Source organism: Myxocyprinus asiaticus, chromosome 35 (genome assembly GCF_019703515.2).
Source record: "Myxocyprinus asiaticus isolate MX2 ecotype Aquarium Trade chromosome 35, UBuf_Myxa_2, whole genome shotgun sequence".
Classification (NCBI taxonomy): domain Eukaryota; kingdom Metazoa; phylum Chordata; class Actinopteri; order Cypriniformes; family Catostomidae; genus Myxocyprinus; species Myxocyprinus asiaticus.
This window is the reverse complement of record NC_059378.1, coordinates 4392702-4415701: the sequence shown is the minus strand read 5'-3', so window position 1 is coordinate 4415701 and position 23000 is coordinate 4392702. Positions and strand designations below refer to the sequence as shown.

The following is a 23000-nucleotide window of genomic DNA, read 5'->3' as shown; positions in this document are numbered from 1 at the left end:
TGTCCAAGGTGCCAACAAAGTCTTTGTGGACATCTGCATATCTTGAAAAAGCATGGCTGTCATTGACCAATCAGGTTTTAGCAGCTTTAAGGCAATGTTAAAAAAGGCATATCAGAACAAAACTTGGTGGACCTATTTGTCTCTTGGTCTAAGAGGCCACCGGGCAGTGCTATGGCAATTTACAAGCATGTAAATGTGTGGTTTGTCATAAAAACAAACATTGTTCATATCACATGATACATCTCTTTCTGAACAACTTTGCTTCAAAAACCATTGGTGTCAATCAAATCGTTCATAAAATATTTGTTTATTTTAAAAGCCTACGTTTACAAACTAGTCCTACGTTTTTCACCTGACAGCAACATAACCAGTACAGGAAGAATCTTTGGACAGCCAAGATCAATATTTATCTAAAAAATATTAACTTTTTATTTGTCATGGTTATGACAAGGTAATTTTAATAAATGGGTGTGACCAAGTGTACCCAATATCCTAAAACTCATAAACAACAAACCCAATTATCATAAAATTCTTTAGATGTGTGCAAAATTTGGTGTAAATCAGAAAATAGGTGGCACTATAACAGTTATGAATGTAATAAAGGCCATATCTCTATGGTACCTAACATGATGGTTATGAAAATAGATATTTTATCACTGGTTTAGGTGATATCTGACAACAATCACATATGTAATTGATTTATTGATTAATAATTAAAGTGCTTTAAAGGCTTGAACCCCATTAATCGCTGCTTGCAGCTATTATTATTATTATTATTCTCCCCTTAAACTGATCGTGCAGACCAAACCATAAGGCCTAGAGACAAGAAACTTTGGGGAATGTAGTAGTCAAACAACTTAGACATACACATGTTCTTACCCCGATCGGCCAATAGGTGGCGCTATAGCAAAGGTAAACACGTTCTGGACTATAACTCTTCAACTGTAAGGGCTAGAATCAAAATTATTTTTTCCTCTGAATCCTTAAGTCAAGCCCTTATATCTCCAATTTCATTACCATCTATAATTGTTTTCCACCATTTAGAATTTTCTGAAAAACCTACTTTTTCAAACTCCTCCTAGATCTTTAGACCGATCAGCACAAAATTAGGTATACATCATCTACAGTCCCCCCTGACAAAAAGTTATCAAAAGAATTTCGATACCTGAATTTTTTCTGAATATATTAACAATACAATTCCGGTTTAACGCGATTTGAGTGATTGGTCAATATTTATCCAACACAAATTCCAAACATAACCAAATTTGATATACATAGTCAACAGGACATTTAGAAGATGTCAGCAAAATTGCATAAATTTATGCCCCTAGGGGGTGCTACAACTAAAAAACTGTTATAACTTTGCAGCAGTTTGAGCGACAAAGTTCAATTAAATATGCATCTTTGGTTCAAATGCTAATATATTCTTAAAAAATCGATTCGAAAAATTAACAAAAATTGGCGCCAATGGCCAATCAAATTTCAGCACCTTATAACTCGTATTGGGAATGGCCGAGGGTTATGGAAATTTCTATACACAAGCAGGGTGTCAACTCAAATAATTTTGTAACAGTCAGTCACACGGTGGTGCTCTAATTAGCTAATTCATGTTTTTGCTAATAACTACAATACAATTTTGTAGCTTCTCTGAATACACCAGTGCCCTCCAATGATATGGTCACATGGATTTCCAAAAATCGACAAAGAGTTATCAGAATAATTTTGATATGTCAAATCGTTCAGAAGATATTAGCCGATAGGTTTTTGGGTATGACCTATTATGACTAATTGACCTATGTCTTCGTAAACATGCACAAAGAACATTCTGAGATAACATGCAAAATTTCATAATTTTGGCATGGCTGTAACATAAGAAATACCTAATTTCTCAACTGTATTTAAGGCCTTCATAGGCATAAAATGCAGTACAGTTTGAGGGAGCTACATAACTATAAATCCTTTAAAAGGTCTTCAAAGTGTAAGCTAGGTTTAGCGTGGGTTGCACCAACAAGGATTAATCTTAAATTTAGATTAAATCAAGGTTTATCTGATAATTCTGTTGCACCAAACTTTAAACTTTGTTTAAAAATAATCAGTGTTACATTTAAATCATAATTTTGATCCTGATTTAAATTCCACAGTAAATCTGAATTAACTTTAATCCTGTTGCTCCAGTACTTTAAACTCTGACTTAAATCTCAGTTATGGATTAATTTAAAACTTGCAGCTAAAATGGTTTAAATATTAAATTGACCTACAATAAAACATGAATGACTTTGTTAGAGAACAGTGAACATGCCATCAGCCCTTTGAAGGCGGTTAGGGTTTGAGTTAGTGTTAGTTTTCCACAGGATCTTTCCTGTCAAATAAGATTATTTTTGTAATTTTTCAGTATGTACTTGGCCCCATTAACTGCCGCTTGCCGCTATATTTATTATTATGATTCTTTTTCTGCCCTAAAAGCGAATGGGCAGCAAAGACCGTAAGTCCTAGAGACACCAAACTTGGCAGGATGGTCCCAAATCCCGATCGCTACTCAAGCACATACATGCACACCCATCCGACTCTAGGTGGCGCTATAATAATCACCTTAACATTTTGGCTCATATCTCCGCAACCATGAGGGCTAGAATCAAAATTATTTTGTCCTTTGATTTCTTGAGTCAAGCCCTACAAAACATACATCTCCAATTTCATTTCTGTCTATAAACAAATTCCGCCATTTTGAATTTTTTGAAAAACCTACTTTTTCGAACTCTTCCTAGGCTGTTTGTCCTATTGGCACAAAAGTTTACACGTATCATCTAGGGATCGTCATGATAAAAAATAAAATGATTTTTGATTTGTCCAAATGTCCAAACATGACAAAACTTAAAACACAAGTATAGTCTGAGGACATGCTAAATTTAATCAAATTCCTCTTGTCAACAGCAAATAAAAATATTATTTATTTCAACTGTAATTGACAGATGAAGGATGTACTACTGATTTTGTCCACTAGATGGAGCAGCAAGTTAAGAAATTCAATTAAATCCTCTGACTTTGAGTTATTGCTCTTGTAATATAATATCTGTGCAGTTAAAATAGCAACAGCTATCCAACAAATAAGGAGCCCTATGAAATCTGTTTTTCCTCAAGTTCAGTTTTTCCTGATTTAAAGGTGCAGTATGTAAGATTCAGAAACCCTTGATATTAATGACACCTGTGGCCGTTAAGTGAACTGCAGCCAGCTACCTGTTGCTCGTGCTCGTGCGCACACTCCATAGGGACGCGAGCGAGCATCGACCAAAACAATGACGTAACGTACAAATAGACTGAACGTGATTCACCGACATCATGTTGACACATGAGGTAACATAATTAAAATTACACAGTTATGATTGTTTTACTACAAACTTTGAGACTGCATATTATATTTGACTCTCCAGTGCTGGAACAGGGCTAAAACAAAGTGTGGATATAGGTCTGACTATGCGAGACTGTAGTTTGAAGTAATCACTTTTCTTTGCATGATACATTGACTGCATTTATACGATAGCCAATGTCGGCGTTAGCTAGCTAGCCAGCTTTATCAATAGCTGTTAGCTAAATTTGGTGGATGATGACAGTAGCTGTTTATAAAATAGACTGTACATTATAAATATGTTGACACAATTCAGTTTTGATGTGATTCCATCACAACTTTCATTTTGATTTATCGATGTGCTATTGTTTTATAATAATAGATTGTATATATTTTCTGTATAATCAAGTTACGTTACACTAATGAATGGAGCTTTTTGCATTATCTTGAACATTGTCTAGCATTCATTTCATGTGTTATTGTAGTTTACCTTGGTGAATAATTACAGGTTAACATTGACATTAACCTGACTTTTAGTATAAAGAGAAGATTGTTGAAATTATTTGAAAGTTACAAAGCAAGGTAGCTTGCAATTCGTCAGCATTAGCAGGCAAGATCAAGTTAGCTAAAATGACACAGATCAATCCTTATGGCACTATATTTCACATGCTTTGCAGTTATGTAAGCTTACCTGTCCAATAAGAAGAACAGCAATTCAGGGTCAGTTTTGATCCCCAAAACCGAACGAAGGTCCCTCCAGGAATCAAATGGCCTTCCGATGTTCACTCTAGTTTTTGCTCGACCACGATCACATTTCCTCTTAGCCAGATGGAATTCAGGAGATAAATTTTATTTTATTTTTTTTTCTGGCTTACTCAGAGTTTGTGTAGGAGTCGGTGTTGTGCTGGGAGCCGAACATTTGCTGGATTTCATCTCTAAAATAACGTTACCAGTGTTGCAGTTTGTTGTTGCTGTTGAATAGCGGAAGAGAAGCTACTGTCTGAGGCAAGGTTCTCGGGAGCGCGCATAAACCTCACATCCTTTGGATTTTCCCGGCAAAAGCGACCCGCTCCCTTCACATGAAAATCAGTCTACAGGCTTTAATAGGCAACCTAGGAAGTCCGGGAAGGGCTCATTTTTTAAGTTGCGTTACAAGCCGTTCACACATTGGCAAAAAAACAGCCGAATATTACATGAAAATGTTTACATATTGCACCTTTAATTGTCCAAGAATCCAAAATCTAATTTATGCATGGTAAATCAAGGATGTATTACCGATATTGTCCACTAGATGGAGAGGCAAGACTAAAAATCATTGAAAATCCTCTTTGACTTAGTTTTTTGCTCTTTTAATGTGCTGCTATCCAGCAATCCAAAATCTATTCTTCTTCTTCACCATCTTCTGTTGTCATTCTAATAAAATTCTAATTTTGCATGTGGAAAAAAAAAATCTTTTGGAAGAAATTTTACACAAAACAGCTGTGTCCACAGCATCCAAAGGATCTATTGTGTCCAGTTTAATTATTTTGGCCATGTCCTGGCCATACGTGCTTGGACTCTGATAATTGCCGCTTGCGGCTATATTTTAATTTTAAGAATGTTTTATTTGTATGCAGCTTAGCTGAAAGCGCTTTTTGGCAATACAAATGTGCAAATATTTGTTATGACAATAAAGCACCCAAAAACTGAAACTGTATCTCAAAGAGAGCTTAATAGACCACTAAACAGCTTCAACTCACCTTTTTGTCCTCACTAGTACATCTATAGAAAAGCTTCAGCACTTCCCAAGATGGACTTCAATCCTAACAACCTCTCATGCACTTGCTGTTATGAAATCAGCTTCCTCCTTGAACACAGCTTCCTCCTCCATTTATCTACAATAGATTCAATGTCACTTTAAGTTTAAATGATTTTGTCAGTTTTCTAGCATGGATTTGCATGCATACCATTTGTATAATTCAGAATTTTTAGACAGTCGCCTGATTTTCACAAACATTTCTAAATACAAATCAAACCAAATGGCCATTAGTAATAGTTTATTTCTTGTAGGAATGTGAGGGCATGCATTGAGTACATTGGTGCAAAAGTCCATCTGACGTTGAACACACAATATCAAAACATGAAATGAATACCGATACTGTGCGTTTCCCTTTTTTTCTGCAGGATTCAGCAAATATTTGAGAATTAAATATTTAAAGAAAAATGAAACCAGGTGTAAATCTTATTGAAGAGAATTTATTAAAACACATTAAACAAATACACTAAGTACAAAGTGAAATGATGACAGTTCACTTATATCATTTCCATATTCTTATCTCTGTAAAATAGCAATACTGTTTACAGTTTTGCTTATACGTAGCTGTTTAGAAACCAGGACAAGGACCTCTTTGGTCCAAAGTAATCTGGAGACATCTTACTTTCTGTGCATTCATTAGACCAGGATTTTCTGGTAGCTTTTGAAGCCTAATGTGTACTTGAATGAAAAGACATTTTATATTAGACTGAAGCTTTTATTAAATACTTCATACATTCATTTTGGCTTCAGTTTGATTGCATTTAAATGGAGTTTAATGTCAATATTAATACTGTGATAAAAGGTAGCTATAACTGAAATGGTGTAAACTCATCATACAGGATAAAAATAAAACTTAATTTCACAACACATTTTATGCTGCTGACTCTCTCTTTAAGGTCCCTTTACTCTTGAGGCTGTCTTTGTATTTCATTGAAATCATTTGAGGTTTATCTCGTGTGTGTGTGTTAACATTTAACTTCATTTAACCCACACTCCTACTCTACACAGAATTGAGCATCATCTTAAACCATTAAGTTAAAAATACTCTGCGAAAGAAGCTATGATCAAGTTTAAGGTCAGCTATGACACCTCAGTGCCATTTAAGCTGGTGCTGAGATGCAGAAAAGGAACAGAAATACTTCATCAACATTATAGTAATTAACATGACTAATACCACAGACTGAAATGAACTGAGTATACAGGTTATTGAGAGACGTTTCTATTGTATTTGAAATGGCCCATTGGAGATGCCGCCTCTATGGTCACATCCTGTCTCCATGTAAAGTGCGCTGCTTAAAAACACAGCTGCACTAGGCATATAATTTCAAAGTTAAACAAAAACAATCCTTATCCACACCACTGATGGCAGCAGAACAATAATGTCAATGATATCCATTAGCTTCAGTTATTCACAAAATGTCTGGCAAAATGTGTCTGACAATATCATTATATATATATATATATATATATATATATATATATATATATATATATATATATATAAATAACAACAGTATAGGAAATTAAGTTCACAAATCAAAAATATCTGCATGCGAGCTTTCTGAGTAAGTTAATGGTGGCATGAACACTGCACAAATTCACTTTGTTCCAGAAATTAAACAATATCTTTGTCCTTTGTGGGATGGATATTCTGGACATGTCAGAATATAATTTTGACTTGTGTACATTAATGCACTTACTATTGAAGCTTATGGGGCAATCTTATTGGAGGATTTAAACACAAAACTCTGAAGCTTGTATTTTTACAATTATTCAGTAAAAACCTGCACAATTTCTTCAGTAAAAATTGTCTAAATCTTACTTTTTTATTATTTTTCTTGCTGCAGCTTGCCACAGAGGATGTCATTACAGCTTATGTTTAAGTTTAAGATGGAATATTCCATTCAAGTTGTGTGTAAGCCCCAATGTTTCACAGCAAACAATACAACTGAGAAAAGTTTCCAAATAGTGGTCCATTTGCCATTGGTTTATTACTCCATTATCATTTAACATTTCTCACGTTCCACACTGTAACTTTTTCGCTATAAAGAGTCATGCAAACTGAAAAACAATCCAATACAATTTAAAAAGCGAACATTGGTGGGGTGTATTAGAGGTACTCTTCCTAACATCTTCTCACTGAAGTTATTCAGAGACAATGCATTTAAATTCACTAGCAGTAACCTGTAGGGGCAGCAACAACACACCATCCATGAGCAAAGCCAGAAACAAAGCAGTGGCTGCTCATGTACCCAGAGGAAGGAGGTCTAGTCCTTGAAGTGGCTAGGAACTAGTAGCACCTCCAGATGGCTCAACAATAGCAGAGATGAAAATGTCCTCCATGACAAGAAAATAAGCTCAGTGGGCTGTTAAACTAATAGTGCCCTCTTCACAAGTGTCCACAGTCTCTCCTTAATTGAGCAAGACTTTCGCATTGCAGAGGTTAAAAAAGAACAGAAAAATAACTTAACCTTATTAGATTGAACTTACAGGCATATAAAACAACATATTCTAAAGGACCAAAGTGCAGTTGACACGATCTGCTGTTTATATTCACTTTTTGGAGTAGGTCTCCATGGTTCTGTCCATAGGTGTCTTACAGAGAGAGGGCAGAATGGGTGCGGGCTAGTCCTCGATGCATATGACATCGCTGGGTTTGCCTGATTTCAGGTCAGTGGTGGGCACATCTCTAAGAGTGTCACTGGATTTCTTCTCCAGGTGGCTGGTTGGGGACAGAGGTCCATTTGAAGACACTGGGAACCGGAGAGAAAATAGCACCATCTTTATGATCTCAGGAATGTTATACAGCAATAAAAAGTTTATATTAATTATATTTTCATAAATATATTATACAATAAACCAAGAGTAGTTACTAGATTTGACTTAGTTACTCACTGGTCACAACCTAAGTCTTAGTCTCAACCACAGACCACCCAAAGTCCGTTCACTGTACATTTTGCACACAAAACTGGAAAGCACTCGTGAAAATCGCAAGCTCCAGTCAGTCTTGCAATGCATTACACCATTCAAGACTGATCACAACAGAATCATGCAGGGATCTTGAGAAGTGTTTTTCAAAGTGCGAAACTACTTGACTATACCCTGCGCCACAGTGTTTATGTTTATGACGCTATAAACTAGTGAGGCACAAAACAACCAAAGTAAGAAGCTCCAAAAGCATCCAGCTGATGCGTGAGTACATAGACCAACAGGGGCATAGCAAAAAACGTTGGGCCCCGGGCAGGGCCATAGCACAGTATTCTGGGCACCCTGGCTGTATATTGCTCTGGGCCCCTTTCCTTTAAAAAAAAAAAAAAACACAGTTTAGATTTTGTTGTGGGGACCCCTGGACCTTTTGACCACGAGAATTGTTACCACCTTTCACCCCACTAGCTACGGCCCTGGCCCCGGGTACAGAACTGTTTTAGGGCCCCCTTAACAATTTGGGTTTGTGGTGGGGATAATCTCCATTATAAACATTTTAGATGGGTATTTAACAGTGCTAATTCATAAGTAATTCACAATGTTTTATTTTCAAAAGCAAATATTATTTGAATAAAGCATTATATATATCTGTGATAAAACTAATGCATTTGGATGACAATTAAATCACGGGAGACAAGCGAGACTTTTTGTCAATCACATGATTGCAGTTGCGCTTGTTATATGGAAAAAGTATCAATCCACAAACTGTGTCCTCTGTATTTGCCTTTAAATATGTTTGGAATTACGCTAAAGTGAAAATAAAAATTTGAAAGCATGAGGGGACCACGCTGCAAAGTGCTGCGGACATTTACAGTGTACATTTTCACAAACAAAGCAAGCCAAAATTCTTGCGAAGAGCAATTAAATGAATCAAGAAACTATAGGGACAAGACTGTTTATCAACGCAGCCAAATAAATCTGTCAATGGGGGTATGCATAATTCGTCACCCACATCACCTCAGTTGCGCCACTTGCGCGCTTTCTCCTAAGTGCACACAAGGAGATATAGAAGCTGCACATATCAAGGACAGTAAAGATAGTTAAAATGAAATTTGAAGAGCTATGGTAAAAATGGTTTTCTTCTGTTTAATCTATCAAAATGACGGACATCATTTGGAATTACCTGTCAGTGTTTAAAAAGTGGAGCTGGAAATGAAACCTTTTAAATAAGATAGACATTAACCCGGCAACGTTTCTGGGACTACTCGACCCATATAAACGAGTAATCAGGCAAGCCCGATGTATAAATGTATTTAGTAAACATTTCTACATTAAAATATGATATATTACAATTGTATTACATCGCTGCCATAATAATGGACCATTTCAAAAGTTTACGTGATCTGGCTCTCGTTTTTCTTTCCCTTCTACTTAAGAGTTCCCACTCACTGTGGTGGAGTGGCGACGTGATTTTATTATTGTGAATTATTTCAAAAATTTCTGTTACATAATCCTCCAACTTACACAACTGTCCATTACCGCCAGAGCTGTTACCATGGACAGTGCCACAACGCACGGCACATAGCAGTGGTCAAAAAGGATTTCCAAAACAGCTTTTGGATTGTAAACTCAAAGATGTGGATTCAGACGGCAATTAAATAACCACACAACCTTGGTACTGTTGTACATGAAACTGGTGTTGAGCGGGTAGAATTCAATGAAGCTGTCAGCTGAGGATATGTGAGGCGTCTATTTCTCAAACTAGAGACTCTGATGTACTTATCCTCTTGTTTAGTTGTACATCTGGGTCTTCCACATCTCTTTCTGTCCTTGTTAGAGCCAGTTGTCCTTTGTCTTTGAAGACTGTAGTGTACACCTTTGTATGAAATCTTCAGTTTTTTTGGCAATTTCAAGCATTGTATAGCCTTCATTCCTCAAAACAATGATTGACTGATGAGTTTCTAGAGAAAGCAGTTTCTGTTTTGCCATTTTTGACCTAATATTGATCTTAAGACATGCCAGACTATTGCATACTGTGGCAACTCAAAAACAAACAAAAAGACAATGTTAAGCTTCATTTAATGAGCCAAATAGCTTTCAGCAGTGTTTGATATAATGACAAGTAATTTTCTAGAAACAAATTAGCAATTTAGCATGATTACTCAAGGATAAGATGGGGTCTGTCTAGATTTGATCAAAAATGACTTTTTTCAAATAGTGATGGTGCTGTTTTTTACATCACTAATGACTTGACTATAATTTGTAATCGGTTGAATGCCACTTTGGTGAATTAAAGAACCAATTTCCTTCTGAAACAGCAAAATCTGTACATTATTCCAAACTTTTGGCTGCCAGTGTATGTATTACATATTTATTGTATATATTCATAGATTGTTCTATTTACAATGTTTTACATTGATACTCAGAACACATGCTAAATCGGTACTGTCTCTTTAAATAGATAACGGCATCTGAGCGCAACTACAGTTGATTTTGTTCCTCACATATTATTTTAGTGGCTTAACGTGAGGAAAATTTCTGGAGTTCTGGAGAAAAATAACATTTAGGCATCATAGATGAACATCTGATGGTAAATTTTGCACTAAAGTAAAATATGTTTACACAGTAGATGCGTGAGTAGCGGCAGATTTTGACAGTTTGATTTTAATTGTGCACGTCACTTTATTAAGCAAGCATCTGATTGTTGTTAACTGTTTAATAAAAAACATGTAATGATGCAGTTACTAATAATGTTACCTACCACCTGGTGAATATTTCCCTTTTATTTTCTCATCAAAAGCAATTTTATCTTGCATGTGGCGTGTGCAAAATATGTTAATTTTGGGCCATGTTTACATGAATATCAAACAAATATTCACCTAAGTAGCTGCGTTGAGAGGTATGACTCACTTTTCTTCTGTAAAAAAACTAAAAAAATATCTGCTACCTACTGCTCTCTGCTCCTTTTTCTTTTGAAATGTCAGATTTTGAATTAATTTCTGTAGATACATTAATTGACAGAAGCAATGTACATCATGACGTGTACTCGGTTTGGACCGCATGCTGGCTGATGGACCAGACCACTTTTGCTTTTGATGAGAGAGGTGGGGTTCGCTAACATGGGAGGAGACAAGGCAGATTATAGGGGAACTTTTTACACGTGAAAAACAGACTCTTGCCACCTTTTAGTCCAAACAATAGCATGTTATTACTGTATGTATATAACAACTGATAATATAATGAAATATCAATGTAGCCTTTCTGTGGGCCCCCCTCCAGTGAGGACCCCTGTTACACAGGTCCATCATTACCCGTGCACCGATGCCCCTGTAGACCAACAACAACAAAAAAATCTCAGACAAGACTAGGCCAATAATAGAGTTATGTTCAGTGATATGGAAATAAAATAGGGCTGTTGATTTAACACGCTTATTCAATGCGATTAATTATATAAAAAACGCATTAAAAACATAAACACAATTAATCATGTCCCTGTAATAAGGAATATTTCTCCAGTCTGAGCAATTCAAGCTTGAAGTACCTTCTGTTTTCAGCAGAGGGCAGTAAGCGAAACTTCAGCAATATAGGCAACGAGCAGCTCTACAAAGAACAAAACACACTCAGACTTGCTTGACACTAGCGACAGCATAAGATGAGAATGCATTCTTGCGTTCAAACACAGCTAGACAGAGCACAACTCCAAACTGAGGGAGATGTGTTCGAGATATGTTTTTCTGAGTTTCAAACTATTTTTAACTTGACACAAAAAACTACAAATGCTGTGTTTATTGCGTGACATAACCAAAATTTTACACTCCAAAAGCGTCCATCTGATGCAAGTGTACACTGATGCATCCTTGGAAAAGCCCTCATAATAAATCTATCTTTGACAGATTGACAAATTTAATTGCAAAATGTATTGCTGTGGACTGTAGGTCAATGACAGGCTTCTATATTATGTGTAACGATGCTGGCCAAGACAGTGATGAAGACAATGACGATGAAGTGACAAACCCAAGTTTAGTTTATTTTTCAAACGTGGAATCCCAAAACCCTGACTACAAACTTGAACTAAACATAAACATGAACTTGACTTTGACTAAAACTAGACTTGACATGAACTAGACTTGGCTAGACTTGACATGATACAACAAAGTTACATTAACAATACCTGACACTAGACAATGGCAAACATGAGGGCTTAAATAAAAGGACTTAGGTAACAGGTAAACAAGACAACCAATCACAAGACTAAACAATAAACAAGATAACAAGACTAAATGAACTTAAACCAATGAAAAGACAAGACTAATAACAAATTAATCAAACAATGAACCAATGAAAACAAGACACATGAACAGGGGAAACACATGACAAGATCACATGAGGGAACAGGAAATCACATGACATGACAGGAACAGGAACTAAACTTGAAAATAAAAGACATGAAAACAAGAATAAAACACATAAATGTGACAATATGGAAATAAACACTTTTTGTATTGTCTAATCAATGTTTTACTCGTCTGCCACAATAATGTAATGCATTTTAGTTATTTGAATTATAGTTATATTTTATATTTAAACCTAATTATTTAAATATAATTATTTATTAATTAACTATTGCTATTTGGGGGGATTTCTCTGCAAATATTTAAATTTGTGATTAATTGCATTTAATTCTATTAATTAACTGGCATGTCATATAATTAATGCGATTGAAAATTTTAATCGATTGACAGCGATTATTTTGACTTCTAACTTTTTGTTCCCTATCTGTCACTCACTCTACGTTGTGCCGATGTAGTGACACTAGGGGTCACTCTTGGGAACCTCTGATCTTTGAGAAAAGGCCAATGGGAATTGGCGAGTGGAATTTGCATGCCACTCCCCCGGACATACGGGTATAAAAGGAGCTGGCTCGCAACCACTCATTCAGATTTTCTCTTCGGAGCCGAGCGGTTCTACTCATTGAGCTGAATTCTTCCACCGAGTTCATTCACCTCATCTACTGGATTTACGGCACATTTCAGCAGCTTCTCCCCCTCTGCGCCGGTGCAGTGCAGAGATCGCCCCTGGGTGCTTCGGCAGACAGAAAAAGTATATTCTTCTCTCTGAAAAGAGTATATTTTCTCCTTCTAAAAGAGTGGCACTTACGGGAGTATCTTTTTAAAGATGCCTTTCCGTTTGTGTATAATTCCTGGTTGCGGGCGTTACCTCTCCGCTTCTGACAGCCACGATCATTGTCTTACGTGTCTGGGCGCTGCCCACGTGGAGACATCGTTCGTGGATGGGTCTTGTCCTCACTGCGAGAACATGACTATGGCAACGTTGCGGTTGCGGCTTTCTTTCCTAAGAAGGAAAGCCACCCCAGCGGCTCCCGGCCTCGTTCCTTCTACCTACGGGTATGAGGCCGCGTCGGTTAGCACTGGGGGCGATTTGGGGACTTCAGTGTGACTACCTCGCCGGGAAACCCCCCACGGACCTCCCACTCCCCAGCACGCTCGTCTGCCCTGGTCGGGTTCTGGGATGAGACTGCCGGCTCATCTCAGGGCAAGTTCACGCTCTCATTCGGAGCTCGCGAAGAGGATGAGTTGTTGATTGCAGCATTGGAGAGCGGGCTCGTCCAGTCCGATGCTGAGGCCTCGGCTGGGCTTCCACCATTGGTTCCGGTTGCCCAATCGTAGGCCAACGTTGAGCTGACGGACATGCTTGCCCAGGCAGCCATGAGCATTGGGCTAGAGTGGAATCCTCCACTCTCTCCTGAGCCCTCGTGGCTCGATGATTGGTTCCTGGGCCCAGAACCCCACTTACGGCCGCGCCCCACACCAGTCCCTTTCTTCCCGGAGGTGCATGAGGAGCTGACGAGGTCATGGAGGGCACCTTTTACTGTCCGATCCCGGTCTTTCAGCTCTTTGTCTGCTTTGGCGGTCAGCAGAAAGGGAGCGCTGTCTCTATACAGATGATCGCCCACTGGGTCATTGATGCCATCACGACCAGGACGTGCTGCCCCACTTGGGGCTGCGAGCCCATTCTACTAGGAGTGTGGCAGCCTCCTGGGCCCTGACCAATGGTGCCTCTTTAGCAGAAATCTGCAGAGCAGTGGGCTGGGCAACACCAAACACCTTTGCGAGGTTTTACAATCTCCGAGTTGAGCCGGTCTCATCCCGTGTGTTGTCAGGTACAAGCAGGTAAGTTCCGGGACAGCTGGCCGGGTGTACTGCTTGCGTATAGTGCCTTTCCCCTCCCCAAGGTGAAGATGTGCGCTTTGACTCCCAGTCGTGTTCACAAAGTTGTGGACCCTGGATGACTTTCCTCCTTAACCCTATGGCAGGCGGGTTTGCGGAGAAACTCCCTGCCAGCCCTGTACGTGTGCTAACTAGGCCCTGTACTGGGATAGGTGCTCCACATGAGCTGGTTCCCTGTAGGTAACCCTATGTGATGTATCTTCTACAAAATTGTTTCCCTCTTGGTAAACTGCATCTTCCTTGGACAGAGGCCTCTGCCCCTGGTCACCGTGTCTGTAGAGCTCCTCCCTCCTCAGGTAGGACCTACCACAAGACTTTTCCACATGACACACTTCCGACAAAACTAGGTAAGACCATGTGACATATTTCCACTCAAATGGCCTCCGCGGTGTCTTCCCCTTGGGAGTGACCCCCCCCCCCCTGACGTGGACACTTATGGCCCCCAGTCGGTTAACGATTTCCACTCTTTTTGGGGAGAAAATGAGGAGAAGAGGCCATGCCTGGGCTAGCCTGTCCCCATTTTTTTGGACAGTCGACTTATCCCCAGGTATGGGGGACCATTCAACGCTCGTAGGAGCGTTGGGGAAGGTTACGTGATGGCCTGGTGTGCTGGCTACGAGGCACACAGTGGTCTGCCAGTCTCGCACCGCCAGTCCACGTAACACAGTTCAGTCATTGTGGCATTTTGTATAGGGACCCCTAGTGTCACTACATCGACACAACGTTGAGTGAGTGACAGACAGGGAACATCCTGTTTACTTCCCTGATGGAGGGAACGAGACATTGTGTCCCTCTTGCCACAACACTGAACTACCCACTGAAATGGCCAGAACCTTGTCTCGGCTCCTCAGCACAAAACCTGAATGAGTGGTTGCGAGCCAGCTCCTTTTATACCCGTATGTCCGGGGGAGTGGCATGCTTCTCAAAGATCAGAGGTGTTCGGGGCTCCCAAGAGTGACCCCTAGTGTCACTATATCGACACAACGTCTCGTTCCCTCCATCAGGGAACGGAGGTTACGAAAAGTAACCAGGATGTTTTGTCTACATGCTTTACTTATCTGCTTCCAAAATATATGTAGTATGTTTTGCTTTATGTTCCTGTCTAAGTGGTTGGTTATTAGCTAGAATAAGCTGCAGTATGGACCAGACTTTATGCTGCAATTCAAAACTTACTAGGTAAGTCTAGACTCGTCCTCAGATGCCATTTTCATTATTTACACCAGTATCACAGGGAAATGACTGCTGATCGAGACACTTGTATACAGCAGTAAAGAGCAAGCTGTTAACAAAGTTAATGTAAATGAGAAAGCCGCTTTTGCGTCAACGGCTTTTAGGTGTCAAGGTAAATGAGTTGATTGATTAATCTATGCTCTTCATTTCAAGGTTTATGTAGGTTTATGTAAGGGCACTAACCACTAACATATGGCCCCAGGGGCATCTGGCTGTAGTTCACCATCGCGGTGCCTCCAGGCCCACGGAACCCTCCGGCAAAACTGCTATTATACATCTGAGAACAGCCAAACGAGCCCTGAGGGAAAGGCTGAGGGGAGATGAAATAGTACATTCTTACATCAGCTCATTCACATGAGGTCTATCTATTATTCATCTTTTAGATGCAGCTGTGATATGATAGGAGACAGTGTCACCCTGACCTGCTGTGATGGCGGCTCGTTGCCCCGGCTGGTGAGCCTGCTGAGAATCCCCCGCTCTGACATTTGCAGCCGGGCGGATACGGGTGGTACACGCGAAAGCATGGAGGGTAACCGTGTCACGTCGGCCTTCATGTCACTTAACAGCTCCTCCAGCTGGTTCAGCACTAGAAAAAAATGTCAAAATGACAAACCATTAAAGGGGGCATTTCATGATTCTTTTTTTTTTGTGCACCAAAACCAGTCATAATTTAATTCTATATGGCCATTTTCTACCCTCTCTGGGAGCTTTAGAATGGGCTGTTTTTGCTGCTGTGCCTTTACGACTACAATGTATACACCCTCTTCGTACTGTGTTGTGTCCAATATAGTTTAAATTTGGACAGAGGCTAAGTGCAAATAGTGTTAGATGCTATTTGCACCTCTAATTGCATACTAACATATACATTGTTGCTCAAAAGGGCATCACTGCAGTGTGTTTATTGTGTTTATTTAGAGTCACACAAACACCCTACATCAGCTCCTACCCCTAAACCTAATCTTAACCTCCAATTACAAAATGTAACCATCACCCAGGTATTTTGTAGTAAAATCATAACCACAAAATTAAACATGGTTACTATATAGTGGAGACAGGAAACAGGATGAGAAAAAGTGGCAGAATCGAACCTGGGTCATCCACATGAAAAACTCACATTCACACGTTGTTAAACCCCACGCCACTGCAGTGACACTAGTGAGTGCAGTTTGTCTTTAATTTCTGTGTTTCCACCGGACTATTGGAGTGCAACTAGCCATGCTGTGTGGGTGGTGCTATTTACACCTAGTGCACATTGTCACTCTCATTAAAATTGTCCCATCATTTATTTTGACCTCTTTGAAAAGTCTCCATTATGGGGCTTTTCCACTGCATGGTACAGCTCAACTCGACTCGACTCTGCTCACTTTTTGGGGGTTTTCCACTGTGGATAGTACCTGGTACCTGATACTTTTTTTAGTACCACCTTGGTCGAGGTTCCAAGCGAGCCGAGCCGATACTAAATGTGACGTCAAAACCCTGCAGATCACTGATTGGTCAGAGAGAATCATCACTACCAGCATCACTGTATTTGCGACACGGGACATCAACCCGCTAGTTTTAAAGTTAGCAACAGCGACAGCCATATCATTTGTTCACGTGACTTTCAAATTATAAAAAGAAATGGTTGTGCGCAAAACCACGCTGTGGTCAATAAACGAGGTGCAGACGTTCCTCTCGTTAGCGATGAACAAAAAGACGCGAAACGAAAAAGTCTTTCAGGAAGTGTCTCAGCTGTTGGCCGCACACGGCTACCACCGGACCTACCAACAGTGTAGTGAAAAGTTAAAAAAAAAACTTAAGTGACTACAGAACCATCAAGGACCACAACAGCCAGACTGGTTCAAACAGAAGTAAGTGGAAGTGGTTCGACCAATGGCAATAGACCGGCGAGCAATGGGAGGGAGAGTGCCCTGGACTAGGCGTTGCTGGAGTCCACGATGGAGGATGGTACATTTTGTTATGTTAACTCTATTCTGCTTGAAATCTTCACTTTATTTAGTTGACCAGCTACTGGAAAGCTTGCTTCTACAACAACCAGGCCAATTTAACTGTTACACTTGTGTAAAATCACTATGCAACAACTGCTTAATGCAGCACAATGAGCAAGTAGCTAACAGCTAGTGGTCGTGTTATAGTTTATGGATGTCAGGGTGGGGGCCTGGGTAGCTCAGTGGTAAAATACACTGGCTACCACCCCTGGAGTTCGCTAGTTCGCTAGTTCGAATCCCAGGGTGTGCTGAGTGACTCCAGCCAGGTCTCCTAAGCAACCAAATTGGCCCGTTGCTAGGGAGGGTAGAGTCACATGGGGTAACCTCCTCATGGTTGCTATAATGTGGTTTGTTCTCGGTGGGGCGCATGGTGAATTGAGCATGGTTGCCGCAGTGGATGGCGTGAAGCCTCCACACGCGCTATGTCTCCGTGGCAACGCGCTCAACAAGCCATGTGATAAGATGCGCGGGTTGACTGTCTCAGACGCGGAGGCAACTGGAATGCGTCCTCCGCCACCCGGACTGAGGCGAATCACTATGCGACCACAAGGACTTACAGCGCATTGGGAATTGGGCATTCCAAATTGGGAGAAAAAGGGGAAAAATCCCCCCCAAAAAAAAGATGATGTCAGGGCAGCAGAGGCGGCGCAACTATGACGATCAGCCTATAATCCCACCCACATTGAGGCGGCACTAAACTGCAGTGGAAAAGCAAGCTCAGAAAAGTAAAACGAGTAACGTAACGTGCAGTGAAAAAGTGCCTTTACATTGTTACATTGGTAAAGCGTGTGATTTAAATGAGTAGTCTGCACGTGCTGCGCACATCTCACACACACAAGAGCGTATGATTATCAAGATGTGGTGTTTTCAGTGTATAAGTGGCCAGATTTACACATTCATTTTGAAGCATGCATCACTTGCAGATTACATATTTAATTAAATCACAGACATTTGCAGTTTAATTATCACACTAGGACATATCGCAATTTTAATTTGATTAATTGTGCATTCAAAAAATGTTTCGTCCAAATATGTTGTATTCTATGACATTCTGGTTTTTATAGTGAATGCCATTTTTATGACTAGATTCCATGATTCAGTCCTTGTTTTCTACATACTACATGTGGTAACCACAGTATAAGCAGACTCTGATCATTTAACTATTGAACATTCATTCACATCACGAGGTGTGAAGGCCGAAAAACCACGCTATCAATTCAGGGGGTGAATTCGTTTTAAAACAAATATCAGAATGATTATTATTTTTATAACCAAAGTTTTGGTTTTCATGTATTATTACTATGGTTTAACACTAATATCATGGTTAAAATATGGTTACCAAGGTCAATTTTGTGGTTATGGTTTTAATACAAATACCATAGTTAAACAATAGTTACTGTAGTAAAAGCATGGTACATTTTGTGGTTACTATAGTTTACTAAAAATACCATAGTGCAACTATGGTTACTGTGGTAAAACCATATTTAATTTTTGTAAGGGATGGATAAAGGTATTGCGCAAAAGCTCTTTGTGAGGGAATGCAAAGCTTAAATTCAATAATAATAAAAAATAAAAAAAATCTTGTCTTGTACTGTTCTGATGCAATTGAAATTTGTAATGCCGCACTTTTTGTGTTACTGTCTCCTTAACATGAATCGCTTATGTTGTATCCTTCCGCATTTTGTAAGTCACTTTGGATAAAAGCGTAAATGCTAAATTAATAAATGTAAATGTATTGCGCGGGAATGGAAAACTATTTCAGAAAAAAAAGGAGCCTCTAAGGAGCTCCTTAGATTTGCCATTTTAAGTTTAGAGGCCAACCAAACATTCACTTTTTTGGCTCATAAAGTTTATACATTTACTTATTTACTTATCAACATTGTATTTGTAGAATATTGCACCTTTGTGCAGCACAGCATTGGCTGGTTTGTTACCAGCCAGTGACTCTTTGGAGAGGTGCTGATGGGACTCAGCCAGGCATTCCGCCTCAGCAAAACGCGTGTTGAGGGCCATAGCAGGGTGACCGGGGTCCTGAGTCATGTTCAGGTACGCTGCGCGCCGTAGCTGCTCCTCAATTACCAATGCCTGTTCCAAGAGCTAAAATGGAGAGCAGGGAAAAGACATTCAAGAAAGCATTCATTTTAAAAATAATTTTTTGATTAAAGTAAATCATATGACTCATACCTTAAATCGCCTGGCAAGAAATTTGTTCTTCATCTCTAAGTAGTTCCCTTTGTGCATTTCGGTCTTAAAGGGCTCATTGAGGATGGCATAACGTGGGTCATTCTGAATGTCCTGCCAGCGGGCATAGCCATGTCTGAGACACTTGATTAAGGGTTTGCCTTATATTCAGAGAGGGTTTTCAAAACAAGTCTTTTCTAAAAATATGCAAAATGCAGTTTAATGTCCAGATGACCGGTCGGTAAGTTTTCTCAATTCAGCTGCCATTGTCAGATGTGGCAAAAAGTACATTTTGGACCCTGCTTTTGTAAAAACAGAAAAAAGAAAGGAAAACAAAACACAATTATAGGAAATGAAAATATTAAGAAAGCTCAAAAGCACTACTGAGGAAACTGTGAGGATACGTTACAATGCCAGCCAGCAGCCAGTAGTCATGGCGACGGTGCCAGATGTCGTACATTTTGCCAGATGACACAGCTGTGCGCTCTTCGTTCTGCCAGAGCGTGTGTAACTCTGAGAATACGCACATACTTATCCATGCATTCTTTGCCATTCGCACATCATTTTTATTCTGCTGTCCGCAATACAATATGTATCCATGCGGGAATGCCTGTCAGAAGAAGACAGCCAATCACACCAACATCATTAAGATTGTAACTCACCTGTGAATCCTCCATCTGCGATGTTAAACATGAAGCGCATCTTGACGCTGGTCTTGTCATCTTTGTGGCTCTCGTCTCCTGCGTCGTCCCTCGTGTCCTTCTCTCCGTTCAACTGGCTCTCAGAGGGATCTTCGGATTTTAAATCATCAGGAATGTCTGAGGAAACCAGATTAGTGGTTTTAAAGATATATGGCAGTTGACACATGACACATTTTAATGCCTTTAAAAAAAAAAAAGTCATGAATTATTTTTTTCCTCATATTTTTAGAGACAATCGCTTATCAAGAAACCACAGCTTGATCCTGGAGAGTTGGCTAATTATAGACCGATCTCAAATCTCCCAATTACGTATGTCAAAAATAATAGAAAAGGTAATGCCCTCCCAACTATCATCATTTTTACAGAGAAATTGTGTATATTAAAAGTCAGGTATATCATAGTATAGAGACTGCACTTATCGGAGTTACAAATGACTTGCTCTTATAATTATATTTATCACACATTTGCACATATACAGTGAAATTCTTTTTTTTTTCACATATCCCAGCTATGGGGTCAGAGTGCAGGGTCCATGATACAGCACCCCTGGAGCAGATAGGGTCAAGGGCCTTGCTCAAGGGCCCAACAGTGGCATCTTGGCGGTGCTGGGGCTTGAAACCCCGACCTTCTGATCAGTAACCCAGAACCTTAACCGCTGAGCCACCATCGTCTCTTATCATCTGATCACGGCTGCATTTCTCTTCAAGTGCTTTTAGAGCTTTAGATTTTTCGACACCATGGATCACAACATTCTCTTGAATAAGCTTGAGAATTATGTTGGCATTTGTGGACAGGCATTAGCTTGGTTTAGGTCCTATTTATCCAACCCCTACCACTTTGCCTTTGTAAACAAGGAATTGTCAGATTAAACTAAAGTTAAGTATGGAGTGCCACAGGGATCAGTTTTAGGGCCTCTGCTTTTTTCTCTTTATATATGCTGTTGGCATTATATTTATGCTGTTTAGCCAGAGGGGAACTGGCCCCCACAGTGAGCCTGGTTTCCCCCAAGGTTATTTTTCTCCATTAACCAACATCTTATGGAATTTTGTGTTCCTTGCCACTGTCGCCTTTATTTTGCTCACTGGGGGTCTAAATACATATATATTTATTTTAGTTTAAGGACAATTTACAAACATGTTTTTTATTTATTTTTATTTTTTATCAAACCACACAATGATGACTCGAATACATTACAGATATTACAGCTTCTTTTTCTGTTAAAGTATACTTTGAAATTATATGTGTTGTGAAAAGCGCTTTACAAATACAAATGACTTGACTTGACAATCAGTAATACATTTTCTCCAAGTTTTATAACTCAGTTATACCAGCTGGGAGAAAATTAATTCAAAGTAAATAAGCTGAAGTTCCCATACAAAGGGAACACAATGCCATATTGGTGGATTCAAATGAAACAGGATTATCCTTCAATGCAGTGTGATATTGTAATTTCTTTTTTTACTGTAATTTGTTGTGTTATGACAGAAAATGACCTAGCCTATATTGATTGATTTACAGTACAATTCTGAATACAGTATTTTATTGTAAGCAATTACTGTGGAAAGAGAAGAACACAGATTTGTTTGTAAACATAAAAAATGAACAACGTGGATAGAAATACTATTGAAATATATTGGCATTATCTAATGTGTGTCTGTTTTTCAAAATGACTTATGAATTTACATGTTGCCCTAAAAATGTAAAAAAAATGCAATTAAATAAAAAATCTTTTAGGAATCCTACTAAATTTACTTAATGATGTTGATAATCAAGACCCCAACACGAAGTTAAAAAAAACAACAAAAAAAAAACATTTTTAAGCTTTAAAGTTTTACCTTTTAACTATTAATTAAATGTGTAATATTTATGTGGAACGTTCATTTATTCAGTCCTGCAGTGTGACAGTTTCACAAAAACAGCATTACATTTTTTAGCATTAAAAAATAGATTTTGGCATTAATAAGCATTCAATAATTTAAAGCTTTACATATTTATGTGGATGCTAGCATATGTGACTCTAACTGCTGGAATCAAAGTGTCAAAATAGCTGAATACCTTCAAATGTCTTACAGTGTAACATGTTTTCTGAATAAATATATCAATTTTAACCCAAAATCTTGATGGTCACCCTTTTCCTTCTGTTTTCTCCAAAATCATAAACATATTTCAGTGATACTCACCTAGTTTTTGCTCCTTGTCGTCTGTTTTAACTGGGCTGAATTTATTTTCCCCTCTCTCTGGAGAAGTGTCTTTCACTTTACTACAGTCTGGAAAACATTATTATTGTTGTTTTAATGATTTCTTTATAAATAGAGAAGTTTTGTAGAATTATTACGTGCATGGTGGAAAAACTCTCACCAGAGGGAGTCTGATTGGCTGACTGCTCACTAGGTTTAGTGGGTGGATATGCTTGATTGGACGATGGCTCTGGTTGGACAGGTGGTGTGTCATTCTTCTCACTTTCTTCCATTTGCTTCTCTTCTGCACAGCCACTCTTTGGCTCTTCACTATCATTGGTCTTCTCTGGTGCAGGGGAGGGCTCTGGCATAACTGGATGCTGTGAGAAGACAAAGAGAGATTTTAAACACA

At 39.1% G+C, this 23000-nt stretch overlaps 1 protein-coding gene across 3 annotated transcripts in view; it reads right to left on the bottom strand.

Moving 5' to 3' along the window:
* LOC127426165 (chromodomain-helicase-DNA-binding protein 5-like) overlaps window positions 1-23000 on the bottom strand; it is an 87135-nt gene that overhangs the window by 9586 nt on the left and 54549 nt on the right. For 2 of the 3 annotated variants that reach the window (XM_051672762.1, XM_051672764.1), the window contains 9 exons: window positions 22770-22968; window positions 22592-22678; window positions 20373-20528; window positions 20115-20223; window positions 19714-19846; window positions 19431-19626; window positions 15964-16127; window positions 15725-15851; window positions 6694-7891 (listed from right to left, as the gene is read on the bottom strand). In XM_051672762.1, the coding sequence (XP_051528722.1) occupies window positions 7764-7891; window positions 15725-15851; window positions 15964-16127; window positions 19431-19626; window positions 19714-19846; window positions 20115-20223; window positions 20373-20528; window positions 22592-22678; window positions 22770-22968 (1299 nt within the window). In that variant the 3' untranslated portion in view covers window positions 6694-7763. Of the gene's footprint in view, window positions 1-6693; window positions 7892-15724; window positions 15852-15963; window positions 16128-19430; window positions 19627-19713; window positions 19847-20114; window positions 20224-20372; window positions 20529-22591; window positions 22679-22769; window positions 22969-23000 lie in introns of those variants that run through there. The other variant, XM_051672763.1, reaches the window with a different exon arrangement.